The following is an 18,816-nucleotide window of genomic DNA, read 5'->3' on the forward strand; positions in this document are numbered from 1 at the left end:
CCCTCGCCACTACTCCTACCGCTTTGGATCTTTTCCTATTTCAAAATATCAGTTATTCATTACTAATCCTTTTAATCCTTATTTACCCTTTCAGTTTCTCACACTAGAGAAACTATTCGGTATTTACACATGTCCTAATTGTTTCACTTAAGAGTATGGCCTCAATATACATCCATTTAGCTATAAATGTCTCTAGTTTCTCATTCTTTATGGCTAAGTAGTACTCCATTAAAAAAAAACAACCCACATCTTTCTCCAGTTTCCAGTTGATGGGCACTTGGACTGTTTCCAAGCTTTAGCTATTACAAACTGTGCTGCTATAAACATGGGTGCACATATATTGCTGTGGTACGATTCTTACAATTCTTTTGGGAAGATACCCAGTAGAGGAATAGCTGGGTCAAATGAGACCTCTAGCCCTAGTTCTTTGAGGTATCTCCATACTGATTTCCACAGTGGTTGCACAACTCTGCACTCCCACCAACAATGAAGAAGGGTTCCTTTCTCCCCACACCTCCGCCAGCGTTTGTTATTGGTTGATTTCTTGATAGCAGCCATTCTTTGTGGGGTGAGGTGGAATCTCAGTGTTGTTTTCATCTGCATCTCTCGAATGACCAGTGATGGTGAACATTTTTTCATATATTTATTTGCTGCTTTTGCTTCTTTGTCTAAGAAATGTCTGTTCATTTCAGATGCCCATTTTTGAATTGGGTCTTTGAATTTGGGGGATTTAATGTTTTTGAGTTCTTTATATATTCTAGATAGTAGTCCTTTGTCTGAGGTACAGCTGCTAAAAATGTTTTCCCACATTGTAGGTTGTCTCTTAGCTCTGTTGGTAGTTTCTCTTTCAGTGCAGAAGCTTTTTTAATAAGATGAGATCCCAGTTGTTGATTCTTTGTGCTAGTTGCCATGCTACTGAGGTTTTGTTCATAAAGTCTTTTCCTATGCCAATGTCTTCAAGAGTTCTACCTAACTTATCTTCCAGCAACTTTAGTGTTTCTGTCTTGATATTTAGATCTTTAATCTACTTTGATCTTAGTTTAGTGCATGGTGAGAGGTATGGGTCTAGTTTTAATTTTTGGCAGGTTGAAATCCAGTTTTTCCAACACCATTTATTAAATAGGCTATCTTTCCTCCAACAAGGGTGGTTGGGTCCTTTGTCAAAAATGAGGTGGCTGAGTATGTCTGATGTTGTTTCTGCATCTTCTAATCTATTCCACTGATCATCTGGTCTGTTTCTTTGTCAGTACCATGCTGTTTTTATCACAGTAGCTCTGTAGTATAGTTTCAAGTTGGGGATTGTGATACCCCCTGCCATGTCTCTGTTGCTTATAATTGCTTTTGGTATTCTAGGTCTCTTTTGGTTCCAAATGAATTTTTGGATTGTTTTCTCTAGTTTTGTGAAGTATATTTGTGGAATTTCAATTGGCATTGCATTAAGTCTACAAAGTAGTTTTGGAAGTATGGCCATTTTCACTATATTGATTCCTCCTACCCAGGAACAAGGGATGTCTTTCCATTTTCTTATATCCTCCTTGATCTCCTTTCTCAGAGTGCTATAGTTTTCAGTGTAGAGGTCTTTTGCTTCCTTTGTTAGATTGATTCCTAGATATTTCATTTTTTGGGATGCTATGGTAAAAGGAATTGTTTCCCTAATTTCTCTCTCAGGGAGTCTGCTATTTGTGTATAAGAAGGCCATTGCTTTTTGAGTGTTGACCTTATTTCCAGCTACTCTACTGAATCTGTCAGTTAAGTTTAGAAGTCTTTTGGTGGAGATTTTTGGGTCTTCTATGTGAAGTATCATATCATCTGCAAATGACAGTTTAACTTCTTCCTTTCCTATCGTTATTTCTTTTATTTCTTTCTCTTTTCTAATTGCTGTGGCTAATGTTTCCAGAACGACATTGAACAGGAGTGGTGATAGTGGGCATCCTTGTCTTGTTCCTGATTTTAACATGAAAGTTTTCAGTTTTTGACCATTTAGTATGATGTTGGCTGTTGGTTTTTCATAGATAGCCTTAATCAGGTTGAGATAAAGACCGTCTTTGCCAGTTTTCTGTAGGGTTTTAAATCATGAATAGGTGTTGGATTTTGTTGAATGCCTTTTCTGCATCTATTGAGATGATCATATGATTTTTGTCCTTGACTCTGTTAATATAGTGTATTACATTTATTGATTTACGAATGTTGAACCATCCTTGCATTACTAGGATAAATCCGACTTGGTCAGGATGTATGATCTTCTTGATGACCCTTTGTATTCTGTTTGCCAGTATCTTGTTGAGGATTTTTGCAACTATGTTCATTAGGGAGATTGGCCTGTAGTTCTCCTTTTGGGTTGGGTCTTTCCCTGGTTTTAGAATCAAAGTAACACTTGCTTCCAGGAATGAATTTGGAAGCCTTGCTTCCCTTTCAATTTCCTTGATGAGTTTAAAGAGTAAGGGTGATAGTTCTTCTTTAAATGTCTTGTAGAATTCAGCAGTAAAGCCATTAGCACCTGGGCTTTTTTTGTTGGTAAAGTTTTCATTACATTTTCAATTTCACTCATTGTAATTGGGGTGTTTAAAATTTCTATATCTTCTTCATTTAACTTTGGCAGTTCATATGTATCTAGGAATCTGTCCATTTCTTCTGTGTTTTCCATTTTATTAGAGTACAGTTTTTTTCTTTTTTCTTTTTTTTTTTAGAATCAGGGATCGAACTCAGGTCCTTGTGCTTGCACAGCAGGCAGTGAAACCACTGAGCTAAATCCCCGGCTAGAGTACAGGTTCTTGAAGTAGGTATTGATGATCCTCTGGATTTCTGCTGGGTCTGTTGTGACTTCCCCTTTTTCGTTCTTAATTGCATGGATTTGAGCCTTTTCTTTCCTTTTTTTTTTTTTTTTTAATAACAGCTAAAGGTTTATCGATTTTATTTATTCTTTCAAAAAACCAACTCTTTAATTCATTGATTTTTTTTTTTTTTATCATTCTCTTAGTCTCCATTGCATTGATTTCTGCTCTAATCTTTAGAATTTGTGTGAGCTTTGGGTTTGTTATGCTCTTCTTTTTCTAGAAGCTTAAGATTCAGCATTAGGTTGTTTATTTGAACTCACTCAGTTTTCCTAGTGGGAGCATTCACTGCTATGAATTTCCCACGTAGAACTGCTTTCATTGTGTCCCATAGATTCCTGTATCTTGTACTGGCATTATCATTTACTTACAGAAATTGTCTAATTTCTTCTTTAATTTCCTCTGTGACCCACTGGTTGGTTGTTCAGGAGGGTGTTATTCAATTTCCATGTGTTTGTGGGAGTTTTGTGGTTTCTTATGTTATTGATCTCCAATTTTATTGCACTGTGGTCTGATAATATACAGGGGTTAACTTCAATTCTTTTACATTTACTTAGACATGTCCTGTGAGTTAGCATGTGTTCTATTTTGGAAAATGACCCTTGTGCAGCCAAAAAGAATGTGTATTCTGATTTTGTGGGGTGGAACACTCTGTAAACATCTGTCAAGTCCATTTGTTCAATACCTTGGTTCAGTTCTAGAATTTCGTTGTTAATTTTCTTTCTAGATGATCTGTTTATTTGTGACAGTGGGGTATTGAGGTCCCCCACTACAATTGTATTAGTGCTTATTTGGTTTTTCATGTCCATTAATATTTGTTTTGTATAGTTGGGGGCATTTGTATTTGGTGCATATATATTTAGGATTGTCATCTCTTCCTCTTGGACTGTTCCTTCACAAGGATGTGGTGACCATCTTTGTCTCCCTTAATTAGTTTTGGTTTGAAATCTACTTTGTCTGCAAATAAGATTGCTACCCCTTCTTTTTTATGGGTTCCTGTCGTGTGGAGAACTGTTTTCCATCCTTTTACTTTCAGTCTATGAATTTCCTTTTGAGTTAGGTGTGTTTCTTGTGTGCAGCATATTGCTGGATTTTGCTTCTTAATCCACTCATGTTTGGTGCATAGATATTTATGATTGTCATCTCTTCCTCTTGGATTCTTCCCTTTACAAGGATGTAGTGTCCTTCTTCGTCTCTCTTAATCACTGTTGGTTTGATATCTACTTGATCTGCCAAGAGGATAGCCACTCCTGCTTTTTTTCGGGTTCCTGTGGCATGGAGTATTGTTTTCCACCCTTTAACTTTCAGTGTACGAGTTTACTTTTGAATTAAGTGTGTTTCTTGTTTGCAGCATATTGTTGGATTTTGCTTCTTGACCAATTCTGCCAGTCTATTTCTTTTGATTGGTGAATTGAGACCATTAACATTGATGGTTATAACTGAAACGTATTGACTTGTCATTGCCATGACTTTTTCTTTTTGTTGCGTTCTCCCCCTTTACATTTAATTTCTGGTCATGCCAAATGGGTTCATTCTGCTTTGCTTCCTGGGGTTGTGATCCTCAATGTCTGTTCCTAGGCTATTGTGTAAAATTCTTTGGACTGCTGGTTTGGTATTCACGAAGTTCCTAAGGTGCTCTTTGTCATGAAAGTATCTTATTTCTCCATCCATTTTGAAAGATAGTTTTGCAGGGTACATCAATCTGGGTTGGAGGCCGTTTTCTTTTAGGGCTTGGAATATGTCACTCCAAGCTCTTCTTGCCTTGATGGTTTGTGTTGAGAAGTCTGCTGTGATTCTGATGGGCTTTCCTTTGTATGTGATTTGTTTCTTTTCTCTGACTGCTTGGAGAACTTTGTTCTTCTGTTGTCTTTCTGGAATCTTAATTATATGCCTATGTGTAGATTTTTTTTTGATCAAGGCTGTTTGGAGTCCTATATGCCTCACTTATCTGTATGTCAAGCTCTTTTCCCCTGCTTGGGAAGTTTTCTGCCATTATTCCTGAGAAGAGATTTTTTATGTCATCTGCACTCTCTCCTGTTTCTTCATTGAGCCCAGTCAGTCTTATGTTATTCTTCTTTGCGTCATCTAGCAGCTGCTGGATTGATTTCTCATGTTCCCTTATAATTTTGAAGCAATTTTTCTTTTCCTGGTCACTGATTGCAATCTTATCTTCTATATCTGAAATTCTGTCCTCACATTGGCTCATTCTGCTGTGTAGACTTTCAGTGGAATTTTTCATGTCCTGGAAATCTATTTGCATCCGTTTTATGGATTCCATTTGTTTCTTATGTTGGGATTCCATCATGTTCCTGAGCTTCTCTCTAGATTTATTAATCATGTCTTGCACTAGGGGCACAATTTCTCCTGTTATCTGAGAAATTATTTTTTATTTCATTTTTTCCAGATCCCCCTTTGTTGCCAGTTCAGTGGGTGCAGGTGGTTGAGTATCAGAGTGTTCCATCTCATTTCCCTTTGGGGTTGCTGTAGGTGATCTGGAAGTCTGGTTTTGAGACTTATTTACGTGTTTTCTCATTTCGACTGGGGCGGGGGCCTGTTAGCGCCTGCACGGATTGCCTCCTCTGAGCTGGGTGAAGTGGGCCAGGGGCCGGGAGCAGCAGTAGGGATGGTGACCCAAAAGCCCTTTCCTGTGGGCTGTGGGCTGGGAGCAGCGGGAGGGATGGTGGCTGGGAAACCCCTTCCTCTGGACCAGGAGCAGTGGGATGGTGGCTCAGAAGCCCCTCCCTCTGGGCCAGGAGCAGCGGGAGGGATGGTGACTGGGAAGCCCCTTCCTCTGGACCAGAAGCAATTGGACGATGGCTCAGAATCCCCTACCTCTGGGCCGGGAACAGTGGGACTCAGTACCTTGGTCTGGTGACCTCTGCGTCTTTGTAGTGTGGAATCAGGTGGCTGTCTGTCTGCAGCAGGGTGATTCAGTGTCTTCCGTGAGACTCAGGACCTCGGTAGGGCATGCACAGACCTGCCTGTCTGCAGTGGGCTGATTCGGCGTGTGTTCCCTGGGACTGGGGACCTTGGTAGGGTGTGGGCAGACCTGCCTGTCTGCAGCGGGGTGATTCAGTGTCTTTCGCGCAACTCAGGACCTTGGTGTAGGGCGTGCACAGACCTGCCTGTCTGCAGCGGGGTGATTCGGGGTGTTCTGTGCGACTCAGGACCTAGATAGGGCATGGGCAGACCTGCCTGTCTCCAGCGGGCTGATTCGGTGTGTGTTCCGCGTGACTGGGGACCTCCGTAGGGCGTGCACAGACCTGCCTGTCTGCAGCGGCCTGATTCGGTGTGTTCTGTGGGACTCAGGACCTGCCTGTCTGCAGCAGGCTGATTTGGCCTGTTCTGTGCGACTCAGGACCTCTGTAGGGCATGGGCAGACCTGCTTGTCTGCAGCAGGGTGATTAGGCGTCTTCAGCGCAACTGAGGATATAGGTAGGGCGTGCACAGACCTGCCTGTCTGCAACAGGCTGATTCCACTTCTTAATCCATTCTGTCAGTCTATTTCTTTTGATTGGTGAATTGAGGCCATTAACATTGATAGTTATAATTGATAGATATTGACTCATCCTTGTCATGGTGTTTTTGCTGTTGTTGGCTCTTCTATTTATTTTTTTCCCCCTTTCCCTGTAGTTTCTTACATTGCCTGGTGGCTTCCCTCTGTTGGGCCTCATGGAGTTGTGACCTTTAGTGTCTTTTTCTAGGATAATTGCTTAGAATTGTTTGGAGTGTTGGTTTGGTGTTCATGAAATTTCTCAGGTGTTCTTTGTCATGAAAGTATCTAATTTCCCCATCCGATTTTGAAAGGTAACTTTGCAGGATACAACAGTCTAGGTTGGAAGTTATTTTCTTTTAGGGCTTGAAATACTTCACTCCAGGCTCTCCTTGATTTGAGGGTTTGTGTTGAGAAGTCTGCCATGATTCTGATGGGCTTTCCTTTGTAGGTGATTTGTTTCTTTTCTCTAACTGCTTGCAGGATTTTGTTCTATTGGGTTTCTGGGATCTTGACTATTGTATGTCTAGGTGTAGATTTTTTTTGATCATGGCTAGTTGGAGTTCTATATGACTCATTTATCTGTATATCCAATTCTCCACCTCTGTCTGGGAAGTTTTCTACTATTACTTCTGTGAACAGTTTTTTTGTTACGTCAGTTGTACTTTCTCCTGTTTTTTCATGGACTCCTCTATCAGTCTTATGTTATTCTTCTTTGCATCATCTAGCAGCTGCTGGATTGATTTCTCATTGTCCCTTACAGTTTTTAAGAAATCTCTGTTTTCATGGTCCTTAACTGCAATCCAGTCTTCTATATCTGATAGTCTATCTTCAGATTCTTTTAATCTGCTCTGCATGCTTTCAGTGGAGTTTTTTATCTCCTGAATATCTGTTTGAATCTGTTTCAGGGATTCCATTTCTTTCTTATGTTGGGTGATCATGGTTTCCATTTCTTTCTTATGCTGGGTGTTCATGGCTTCCAGCATGTTTCTGATCTCATCTATTTTTTTTTTATCTGTTTCTGTTCTACAGCCCTCTAATCATGTCTTTCACTCTGCTCACCATCTCTGTTATCTGGGAGATTATTTCTGCTTTGAATTTTTCTAGAGCCTCATTCATCTGTTTTGTTACTTCCTGTGGTATCAGTTCAGGGTCTCCAGGTGGTTGATTATCAGTCTTTTCTACCTCATTTCCCCCAGAATTTGCCTTTTGTGGTGTGGAAGCCTGAGTTTGTGCCTTGCTTAATTGTCTTCTCATTTTTGGTTTTGGTACTGTCCTTGGTTGAATTCCTGGGTTGATACTTCACAATTGCTTATTGTAAGTATCTTTGTTGCTTGTGTTTAGAACCCTTGTGGAATGAGTGCTTTTCACAGGTGTCTTCCATGTATAGCTGGTCTTTAGGTTTTGAGACTCTAATGACTGAGGCTGTCTCATTTTCATTATACCAGGAAGGCAGTCCAACATCTTAGCCCAAATGATACAATCAGCAGTACCATAGCATCAAGCACAGCTTAGAAAATGATAATTTGTGGTAGTTATTAATCTATCACATTTAACTGTGTGAATTAAATATATGTTTATAGTGAATAAACTCTTCAGTATAGCAACTTTACCCTTTGGGATGGGGATTTAGAAGGAGTTGGGGAGGGAGGGACAGATAGGTAGAAGGATCAGGAAAGGTTAGCGGTGAGGCCAGAAGACACCAGAAGATCATGCAAACTCTACGAAACTGTTGAAGGCAAGAGGAAAAGGTAGAATGAAAGAACAAAGACGTGAACAGAACCACCTAATAGCAATAGGAAGGCTAGATACTATATTTACTTTCCTTTAAAACTAATGATAATCGAGAGAAGGAAAAAGAGAAAAGAAAAATAAAGGAGAAATCTGAATTCAGTCCAGAAAGGAACAAAAAGGGAGATGAAGTGCAATGTGGGACAGCAAGAGAACAAGTGACAGAGAGAAAGAAAAGAGAAAAGAAAGAGAAAAGTAAAACTTAAATTAAGAATTAAAAATAAAACTTTTTTCTTTTTTGCAAATAACAAAAAATAAAAATGAAAGGCCTCCTTCAAGGTGTGTCTCTGCTGTCACAATAGACAATGTGGGCAGCCATGTGCAGATATAAGTCAATGAGTCTCAGCAAGCCAGTAGCAGACCGGTAAGATTCAGGCAGATTTCTGGCTGCTAGTCCCAAGTTGAGCTCCCTGTCCTCCTGCAGGGTTGAACTCTGCCAGGTTCTACTGCAGGTTCCAGCTGTGCTTCCCCTGAAGATAGTCCAGGTTCCCATGGGAGGTGGTGATCCCTCCCACTTACCGAGTACGGTGGTCTGGTGTGCCTTTATTGCAGAGATTCTTTTCACTTTTCCAGTGGGCTTCAGTTTTCATCAAGGAGCCTGAGCGAGGCCCTCTTCCTGTTGCTAACGTCTGCTCTATCTTGTGGAGCGCAGGACAAGGGCCTTTATGATCCCCTGTGCCTCTGTAATGTGGAACCAGGTAGCAGCAGAGCCAGGAGGCCAGAGGGGGTTGGGGCTGGGGACGGGACTGGGCCCTGCAGACGCCCACGAGGCTAAGCGGAGCACAGGTTCAGAGCAGGGGCTCCAAGCCACATCGGGGTCCTCACCCTGCAGTGGGTGGAGCCTGAAACGGAGCGGAGGCTTCACGCTGCCCGAATCCTCAGCTTCCGCTGGTTGGTCACATTGTGTGGAGTTGGGGGCTCTAAGCTGCACTGGAGTCCTCCTATATAACTGTTTCTCTACCATTGTTCTGTATTTATAATTTCAAAAAATCCTGAGACATCTTTGTGCAAATCCGTGGTTCCCTCTTCCGGTGTTTGCAGTGAGTCTAGGAGGTGGATCACCTGAACCCAGTCAGTATTGTGGCCAGAGAGGGTTTCCTGCACATGCACACACAGCAGCCGTGGGCCTGCATCCCTGGGTACCATCAGTCGTCAGAAACAGGACTTAGTAACGTGTTGATATTTACTCCATTGATTTTTTTTTTTTACTAAGATTTTGGTTATTGAAATTTTGTACAAGGGTTAGAGAAATGACATTTATTTACTTCCTTTTTTTGTTTTTCCCTAGATATTCTCTAAGTGGTGGAGGAATGTCATCCCACTGAAATTCCTTTGGCATTCGGGTCTTGTTTTTCCTGTTTTCTTCTTCATCCTCCTTCTTCTTAAGAGTCAACGAGAGCCTTTGCCGACTGCCAAACAGGCGCCAGCAAGGGAACGGCGTGACAGGGGACACAACTGCACCACGTCCTCACACACTGGAGCCACACGAAGTCTCTCACATGGGGCGGGGAGGGTCAGCTCCTTCAAGTGTTTGTTTTATTTTTTTATTGTTTTTTTAATTTTAACCATAGTGCACATATTCGAGGAAAGTATCTTTAAAAACAAAAACCAACCCTGAAATGTATATTTGCGATTCTGATCAGGCAACTTAAGACATGAAACCTCAGGTATCCTGCTTTACGTGGCTCGCTCCCCCGGGGGACGGAGACGTGCCCTGGAGGATGGGTGTACAGAGTTGTATATAGTGTCGTTTTCGCAGAACCCTCTGGCGTGCATGCATAAGGATCACTGTGCACACGCTGGCCAAGTGCTTCTGTAGATAATGTCCGTGGAGTAAATATTCAACAGGCCATAACTTGAGTCTATTGCCTTGCCTTTATTACATGTAAATTTTGAATTCTGTGACCAGTGATTTGGGTTTTATTTTGTATTTGCAGGGTTTGCCATTAATAATAATTAATGCCCCTCTTACGGAACACTCCTCTTTGTACCTCAACAAATGCAAATTCTTCTCGTTTGCCCTATACTCTTTTGGTACACGTAGAAGTTGATTTCCTTTTTCATTGATGGTACTGTTTCTTAGTTTTAAATTGGATCATCTGTTGCCTCATGAAGCTTTAAATTATTATTTTAAGTTTCTCCCAGATGAAGTGCTCTCATCTCACTTTTTTTTGGATTCGTGCCACTGCCCATCTGTGCCCGATGTCTTGTCCTCTCCAACACAATTTTCCATTGCACCTTGTAGTGGAATCTGCATATCATCTTGCCCACCTAGCAGTGTCTGGATGCTTACACGAATAAATTTTATAACACTTATTTTGCATATTCTTCTTGACACATGACTCTGCAGTGGACAGATCTGCTGTTAGTGTGGTTGTGTGTGAGTGTCTCTGGTGTGAAGCATCTCAGAAAACTACAGGGAAGCCGCAGATGTTAGAAGGCTGAATGTCCTGGTCAGCAACCTATGCAACTTGTGTGATTGGTCACTGAGAAACTGTGATTGGATAGCGCCCATTTGTAAAATTGCTGTACCTCTTGCTGGAACCTTAACAGGTGGTTTTAGTTCACTTACAGGGGGCCTAGGTCTTGTTAGTGCAGTCAGCCAGGGTATCTGTTTTCCTTCGCTTGCTGCAGGGCATTGCTTGGCAGGGCGGGAAATCTGTGGGTTTCTGGGATGGGAAAGGGTTCTTATAGCAATTCTTGACTGTCTTATTTGGGTATTTGTAGCATTTTGTATTTTTTGATGTTCATCGCTGTCGGTGCTTGTTGGAGTGCTGGTTCTTAAGGAGGAAGACAAAGATTTTGGGAAGCAAGGAAGTTACTGAACTTTGGGAAGTCAGCTCGGCCATCTGCTGGTGCGCCGGGCCCATAGGGGACAGGGACGGGCAGGGCTGGAGGGCAGGCCCGGCCAGAGGGGTTGGTAGGGGGAGGGACTGGCTATTGATTGGTTAAGAAAGTCGATGGTTTTTAGACTATTGAATGATGGTATTTTATCAGAAGTGGATTTGGGTTGGATATTAATTTCTATAAGAGATACCTCTTAGTTAACAGAAATAGAACTGAATAACTGTCTGAACTTTCTACAGCAAGAATGTTACCTTGAACAATACAATTTGAGAATATTTCATTTCTTGTTTCTAGAGTATTCTGTATCAGAGCAGTATGCATCTTCCTGAATGAGGCATAAGCCAAAGGCCATTTGGTCCGTTGCAGGACAAAGACTCACTTAGGCCACCGTACTCTCCGGAGTGTGCTGCTCTTGGATTTAGGAGCAGGAGTGCAGGCAGCAGCTTTTCCGACTGACAGAGCTTTTCACATTTACAAGTGGACAGCGATGTGACTCTGGATATTTAGGCCAGTTTTTCTTTTTCTTTTTAGTGCTAGGGATGGAACTTGGGCTCCATATATGCCAGGCAAGCACTAAGCTCTCCCTAGCCCTTTAAGCCAACTTTACATACTAGTAACTGTGGTTAGTGCTAGGTAGACTAGATCCTAACTGAGCACATGGTGAGTGGTCAGTGCCTTCTGTACAGTCCCGAGGCCATGGTAATATATAGCTCCACCCCCTCAGTAAAAGCAACAAATGATAAATTGGCATATGGGTTGGGGCAGGTACCAGAGTGTCAGCTGAACCTGCTGGACAATGCAAAGTGCCGTGGGCCTTCAGGGTGACCTGTGGGCCCTGGATCTGAGGATTTGGTGTCACTCCAAAGCCACTCAGTGCCAAGCCTGAGCTGGAATGGCCCATGCTTATGCAGCTAGGTGGGAAAGTGACCACAGACTGCAACACTGCAGTGTGACCACTGTGGTGACCATGTCTGTATGGCTCATGCCTTTGAAGTTGCCTTCCTGTGTCCCAGCTGGCAGGACCGTGAGGTGGATCGGTGGGGTGGGTTGGGATGCTGCTTGGCCACCTCATGGCCAGGCTTAGTCTCAATGGAACCAAGTGCCACTGCCTTCGAAACCATGCGTCTTGTTCCCCAGATGCTCTTGTCAAGTGTGTAGTTTGGTTCTCCGTGAAGTATTTTGTATCTTTCCTTTGGCAAAACGTGATTGATTTATAAGCATTTTTATATTTCCTTCCTCAAAGAAAACATGGCTTCTGTATTTCTGCTGCTAGATATGGTGATGAAGACAGAGGGCACTGAAGGGCTTGGTTTGGAGCACTTGTAATCTGTCATGCAAGGGTCAATAAAGCTCTCAGAAAACGGTTCTTCCTGAAATTGTGTCATGTGTGTGCAGGGTGTGTCTGACGTCCTCCCTTCTGAGCAGGTTGCCCACGTTATTTTCATAGTTTTCCTGTGCTGCTCATAGGTGCGAACCATTCAGAAATGCTCAAGTTGAGACCTCCTTGTCCCCAAGCCTTCCGGACTTCTGGAAGGGGTGTTCTCCTGATACTGCTCGGCCACCTTGGGTCCCTGGCATTTGCCTGAGTGGGAGACTTCTGAGGGGACTGTGGTCTCCAGGGGCTGCCCCCCTGCTCCGTCTCCTCGCTTTCCTGTCTGTTCCTAGGCTGGCCAGACCTCTCCCCAGCAGCCGGCTAGAATGTGCTATCTCCTGGCACCGTATTTCTTGGGTGTTATCTTCAAGTGCTTGTCCTTTCCCCCGTCATGCCCACCCACCACGCCCTCCTCCCACCACACGCACACACACGATGTAAATAAAGACGAGACAAGGCTGCTTTAGCTTTGCCTTAAAACTTCAATATGCTGGATTGTGGCGTGAGGTATTTTTATTCCCTTTTGTTAGTACTGAAAACCATCTGGTACATATTGTAAGGCAAATGATTAACACGTCTCAAGCTCCTCATCTCATGGTAAGTCGTGGACAACAGCCGCAGCTCCACGACATCAGTATCCCTGTCTCGGGCTAAGTTGGCTTCCCCCTTGGGGGCATAGGGTGCTGGGAGAGAACTGTGCTGAGTTGGGCAACTGGAGTTAAGGGCTTAAGAACACTAAGGGAACGACAGCCACCTGGTTGTCACAGAGGACAGACAAAAGTTTGCATTTGAGGGCCCAATAGGGTTCCCGGTGAAGTCTGTCCCGGAGGTGCAGTGTCCTACCGCTGATTCCCCATGCCTGGGGGGGGTGAGTAAAAAGAGGAAAGACTTTTGCTTTGAAGACAGGCACAATAGACACTACTAGAGAATACGCAGTTTCAAACCACTGCAGCAGGAAGAGGTGGATCTACTCGGGGTGGGCAGGACTACGTACCGTGACTGTATGATGCTTCTGCATCCACGAAGCTCACACAACCCCTTCAACAAAATAGCACGAACGGCTCTGGTCAGTGACATACAGGTTCTCATGCGTGTGAAACAGCAAACACCACAGCATACGATTTCCCCACATACACACCACCACTCAGTACAGCTCAATGGTCAGTCCTGGAATTGCACTGGGTCTGCCTCTGAACAGAAGACACCTGCTACCGTCTGTAAATAGTAATCACTTCAACAAGCGGGTCTGGTGACAAGAGTGTCGCTGGAGCAAGAAACCCCTCGGCCAAACGGAGTGCATTGCCGGTCACTTATTAGTCAAGGAGAGTGTGTCCTACGAACCTCCTATTATTATAAAAGTAGAAAGATTGAAAAAACCGAAATCTGAAAATGATCTCTTGCTTAAGACTGCGCCATGTATGTCGAGATCATTGGAAAATCCATTTTTTTAAAACAGCAGCCCACGGATGAAAATCAAAGTCCTTTTTTAAGAAAAAGAAGAGCACTTGCCCTGTCTTCGGTTGAACGGACGCATGTGCACGGTGTTCAGGGTGCAGTTGGGAGGGAAGAATGTCATTTGGCACTCTGCATGACAATGTCTCAATACTGGCACAAGCTGAGGAACAGCCCCGGGGATGACGGCGAGGCCCCCGGCCCGGAGGTGGAGGCTCCTGCTCCAGTGACAGACATGGAAGAGGACAAGCCCAGGACAGGCGCCCGCGGAGGGAGATGGGAGAGTTGCTGTAAAACCACATTTTGTCCGGACAGGAGTGAGTGCGTCATACACAAGGGAAACGTCTTTCAGTAAAGCAGCCACAGGCGGGCAGCTGTTGAGGGGTCCAGCTGTCAGTACATGTGCGATTCTTTGTGACTCAGAAGGTGGGCCCGAGAGGCTGAGCTGGTGGCGCTCCGGATGACTTCCATCCACCTGAAATGGGAGAGTCCGGGAGTACCTTGGCCACTGTATAAACCCATGCCCGATTTTTCTTGACGTGTGCACCACCATGACACTTGGCAGTCACCCCTTACAAACATGGCGTGAGGAAGGGCTACCGGCTTTGTACCTGGCCACTTCAGAAGAGTTGTAAATGAATGAGGACTCAAGCAGAGGGTTACAGAGGAATGGTTTGAGAACCACTGCCCTGGGCTGTCAGGGTGTAGGGATCTGGAAGTTTCAGTCAACCTTGAACAGTTGAGGTTGGTGGCTTTTGTCTGTGGGGGACATGGCTACCTACGGATCCTTTTCGGGGGCCCTTTCGAGAGCACCGGTCCATGCTTGGTGGAGGTTCCATTTTATAGTAAGCCAGTGGCTCTCGACTTGGGACCAGGGCACCATACATTTGGTGGTCTCGGCAGAGGGGGTACCACTGGCTTCTAGTGGGTGGCAGCCAGGCACGCTGGTTCCCGATGTACAACACCCAGGACCACTTGCCCAGCCCCGAGCTAGTCTTAAGAGCTCAGTAGCACTGAGGCCAGGAGAGCTTGCATTTGGCCAAACTGCCCACCTTCCCCCCGGGCTCCTAGCATCTCTGACAACAGGACCCAACTTGGGTCAAGCCAGCTCGAGCGAAGCTCCTCAGCCTGCCTGATCCTGTTCAGGATCAGGTCTGGGAATCACCATCCCGTGGGCTCACTCTGCAAGCAGTGCTGCCCAGGAACTGGTGTTTTGTGGGTATCATAGGAGTTTTACATACACCATGGTCTCTTTTTGTGGGATTTACGAGGGATTGTGCGCAGTCCCTAACAGGTTCCTTATGGCACCAGTACCAGGGAGGAACAGGTTACTGCCCTGTCTGCTCCGTAGCCTGAGGACCTTGACCCCCGGGGACAGCAGCTTTCAGGTTTGCTCTGAGGTACAATTCCCAGAGGCTTGGAATTTCTACTTGAAATGTGAATTTTAGGCACAGCGTCAAGCTCTAGCTCAGACTCAGTAGCCTGGCTCTTTATATTTCACTCTTCTCAGCTAAATTAAGGCCCCTGTGCTTAGGTCTCATACCATGCAGGTAGGTACAGTAATAAAGGAACCCTGAAAAACAAGGGACCCCTAAGAGCCGAGCCATCATCCCTCCTTCATGTGGCCCTAAGTGCCATAGTGGTGGTGTGCGCTAGCCATAGGGCAGGAAGGCCTGACGCCTGTCCCCAGGAACTTGGGGCTCCACTGGCCTCCAGGGGGACAGCTGAGGTGTGTACTGGTGGCAAGCAGAGGCCCTGGGTTTGAGGGCAGGCAGGGAGGGGCGTCTTCCTGCAGGGACACCTACCTTTCAAACGTGTACTCGCTTTCGGCCCTGAAGTAGTACACGTGGGACTTGAAGTGCAGCTTGAACACGTAGTCCTTGTGGATGTTCTCAGACTCCGAGGGGATGGTGAGCGAGTATCCGAGCAGAGGCAGGCTGGCAAGGGGATGATTGTCCTGCAAGGGCATAGGGGTGACCCTGGAGAGGCAGCTTGGGCCCTGGCTGACCCCCTCCCGGTAGCGATCCTGGGAGCCCAGGTGTCTCCACCTGTGGGCTCAGGGACTGGGAGGAAGTAGACCATGGGCAGCTGGTCCTGGCCAAGCGGCAGCCGGGTGCCCTTTCAAGGCTGCCCTTCGGGAAATGGACAGTGTCAGCCTTCACTGAGCAGAGGGCCTCTGCTGAGGTGGCCTTCCCCACAGAGCCAGAGCAGGAACCCGTAACACCCACTTTCTCTACACCTGGCAGGCTAAGCAGCTCTGGCTCACGGGCAAAGTCCTTTGGGCCTTCAAAGCTGCTGCCTGCCAGAGAGTGCAGGTACTGCACGGGGACACTGGGGCTTCACCACTCTGCCCCGGGCACACAGTTACCTTAGGCCCTTTCCCAAGAGCCACGTGGCAGGGCCCAGCCACCCACCTGGTGCGACTTGTAGAAGAACAGGCAGAAGTTTGTGAACACCACCCACAGCTTCTGCCACCCGTTGCTGTTTTTGAATTTCCTCAGCAGGTTCCCAGACAGCTGGTTCTGAAAGACAAGTGGGCTGGTCAGGAGCACAGAGCAGGCTCCAGCAGTAGTGGGACGATATGTACCCTGGTTCTGGAGCAGGCTTCCTGTGCTGAGGCACCTTGTAACTTAAGAACAAGAGCCCCACTGGTCCCTGGCACACGAAGCTAATGGACCATATGAACTAGATTTGACTAATTGTCACCCATTATGGGTGAAATTGTGTCCCCTAACCCCCAAGAGGGTTCAGAACGTGACCTCATTTGGAAGTAGGGTGGTCGCAGGTATAATCAGTTAAAATGAGGTCACACTGGGGAAGGTGGGCCCTTTATCCAATGTGAGTGACGTCCACAGCAGAAACACCCAGGGAGGACGCCATGTAACATTTCGGGCAGAAGCTGGAATGACACGTCCACAGCCAACACCAAGGATTGCCATCGGACAAGGAGAAAGAGGCAGGGCAGGGTCCCCACAGGTTTCACAGGGAGCCTGGGCGGCCAACACTGATTTTGGGTATTGGCCTCCCGAATAAATTTGTTCTAAGCCACCCAGAAATGATCCAGTGCCCTGGACAGCAAGGATTAGTCATCTTTCGCAAGCAGCTCCTGGCTGCCACCTAGTGGCCAGGGCCGGAAGCCACGCTCTTCCACGTACTGCTGGCCTGTCCTCCAGGGCCCCTCCATCTAATCCCACATTTCCCTATGGAAACGTCTGAATGAGGCCAGACCTGGGGCAGCTGCAACGCGTGCACAGGCAGCTCTGATGGGAGTGTCAGCACGGGGGAAGATGTCCCCAGCAGCTTTAAGAGGACAGAAGAGGCCCGTCCACCTCATTACAAGTTGTCACTCATTCAGTCCTTTTGCCAAGTGTCACTTGTTCAAGTCCTTTTGACATGACTGGGGGACTCTCCAAAGAGGTGGGAAGTCTACTTCGCCCGATAAAGACTCATATGCCCAAAGGCCCCCAGCTAGGAGTCGAAGTGGAAAACTTAGATGTTTCTGCCCTCCAGTCTGACAAGGAAAGGAAGCAGAAGTGAATGTGAACGGGAGGATGTGGGACCACTGGGAGAGGGTGCCCCAGCCCTGGCAGCAGCTCCCATCTCTGGCCTGGCTGGCTGCCTGCCACCTGCCTACGCCTGCGGCGAGGGACGAGATCGCAGGGCCTGGGTTCCCAGCAAGGGTCACTGTCACCTGGAGCCAGAGACGCTGCCTGTGTCGCACTGTCACTGCACACTGGAGCAGGGAGCCCGTGTTGGAGACACAGGACACAAAGCCACCTGAACTCACTCCTGCAGGCAGCTGAGGTTCTCAGAGGCACAGTGCACGGGTCCATCCTCCGTCACCGCTCCCCGGCCCCGGTGGACTCTGCTCCAGCCTCTGTGCTTGAACCATGGCCCCTCTGCTCCTCCAAATACCCCCTCCCTCATGTCCACCTTCCAGTCATTTAGGAGACAGATGGGGACAGAAAGTGGGCCCAGGATGGAGAGAGACCATTGGGTCGGGAGGAAACGGAGCTGCCCCGTGTCTGTTGTGCCCAGCGAGTGCCACACCCGGTATGTGAAGCAGCACACCTCAGAGCCAGATGAGGCAGGGTGCTGGAAAGGAGCTTTCTGGCAAGAAAAGGACACGTGCCGGTGACAGGGCAGCCAGCTCCACAAGTTTTTAACCCACATCCTTCCCACCTCAACCCATCTGCGGCCTGCAAGTGCCCTCAGGCTTGCTCCCGAGAGGTGGGGAGTCAGAGTGTGGGGCTTTGAAGGCCATGCTGGGGTGACCACTCCTGGCTCACAGGCTGCATGCAGGCAGGGACGGGGCTGGCTGTGGCCTGGGGCTAGTCTCCTCCAGCCGAGAAGACTGAAGGATTGAAGTGTGCAGACTGCTACCCGAAGAGTGGACCGGAAGAGGTGTGTCGGGGCTGCCTGGGCCCTGACTGCTGCAAACTCAAGTAGCCCGGGGTCTCCAGGGAAGAGGCTGGAACCCCCAGCCCCCATCAGTCCCCTGCCTTAAAAGTGAATCATCACAGCCTAGCAGAAGCAGGGCCAAGATGGTCTCTCCTGCGCGGAGCTCTTCCATCCGCAGGCTAGGTCTGGCAACTGCGCCCCCATGAGCCAGCCGGCGGTTGTTCCCTGATCCCTCTAGAGGGGGGCCCGTTCATCCAGGGCAGGCTCTGTGCACAGCCCAGTGAGTGGTGGAAGGGAAGCAGAGGGGCCAGGCAGTGGCTGCCAGCAGGCGGCGATGAGCATGCGCACTGGGCGAGGGGCTGGCTGGGAAGGGAGGGGAGAGCAGGGCCTCACGACCTCAGAAGCCTGCAAATCGCGGCAGGCTGGGGGAAGAGTGAGGGTCGCTCCAGAGGACAGCCCGAGACCCCCAGAGACTCAGGGAGTACTGGCACGCGTCCGGTCCCACGGGATCGAAGCTGCCCCCGTCAGTCTCAGGTCACCCTGCACGGCCCCACACACTCTGCAAAGTGAGTCGCGCCTCTACCACAGAAGGCCCAGGCCATGGGACCAGGGTGCGGCCGAGCCCTGCT

At 47.0% G+C, this 18,816-nt stretch overlaps 2 protein-coding genes across 8 annotated transcripts in view; one reads left to right on the plus strand and one right to left on the minus strand.

Moving 5' to 3' along the window:
- Nucleotides 1–12,328, plus strand: part of Stk24 (serine/threonine kinase 24) — a 120,897-nt gene extending 108,569 nt beyond the window's left edge. For all 3 annotated transcript variants that reach the window (XM_004858629.4, XM_021239370.2, XM_087193066.1), the window contains exon 11: nucleotides 9,404–12,328. In XM_004858629.4, coding sequence (XP_004858686.1) covers nucleotides 9,404–9,440 — 37 coding nt within the window. In that variant the 3' untranslated portion in view covers nucleotides 9,441–12,328. The remainder of the gene's footprint in view (nucleotides 1–9,403) is intronic.
- Nucleotides 12,329–12,825: 497 nt separating this feature from the next.
- Nucleotides 12,826–18,816, minus strand: part of Farp1 (FERM, ARH/RhoGEF and pleckstrin domain protein 1) — a 275,312-nt gene continuing 269,321 nt past the window's right edge. For all 5 annotated transcript variants that reach the window (XM_021239368.2, XM_004858631.4, XM_004858632.4 and 2 more), the window contains exons 25-27: nucleotides 16,201–16,308; nucleotides 15,592–15,743; nucleotides 12,826–14,261 (exon numbers count right to left, since the gene is read on the minus strand). In XM_021239368.2, coding sequence (XP_021095027.1) covers nucleotides 14,180–14,261; nucleotides 15,592–15,743; nucleotides 16,201–16,308 — 342 coding nt within the window. In that variant the 3' untranslated portion in view covers nucleotides 12,826–14,179. The remainder of the gene's footprint in view (nucleotides 14,262–15,591; nucleotides 15,744–16,200; nucleotides 16,309–18,816) is intronic.

Source organism: Heterocephalus glaber, unplaced genomic scaffold, assembly GCF_053883595.1.
Source record: "Heterocephalus glaber isolate CG9 unplaced genomic scaffold, H.glaber_assembly_v1.0 deba00001578, whole genome shotgun sequence".
Classification (NCBI taxonomy): domain Eukaryota; kingdom Metazoa; phylum Chordata; class Mammalia; order Rodentia; family Bathyergidae; genus Heterocephalus; species Heterocephalus glaber.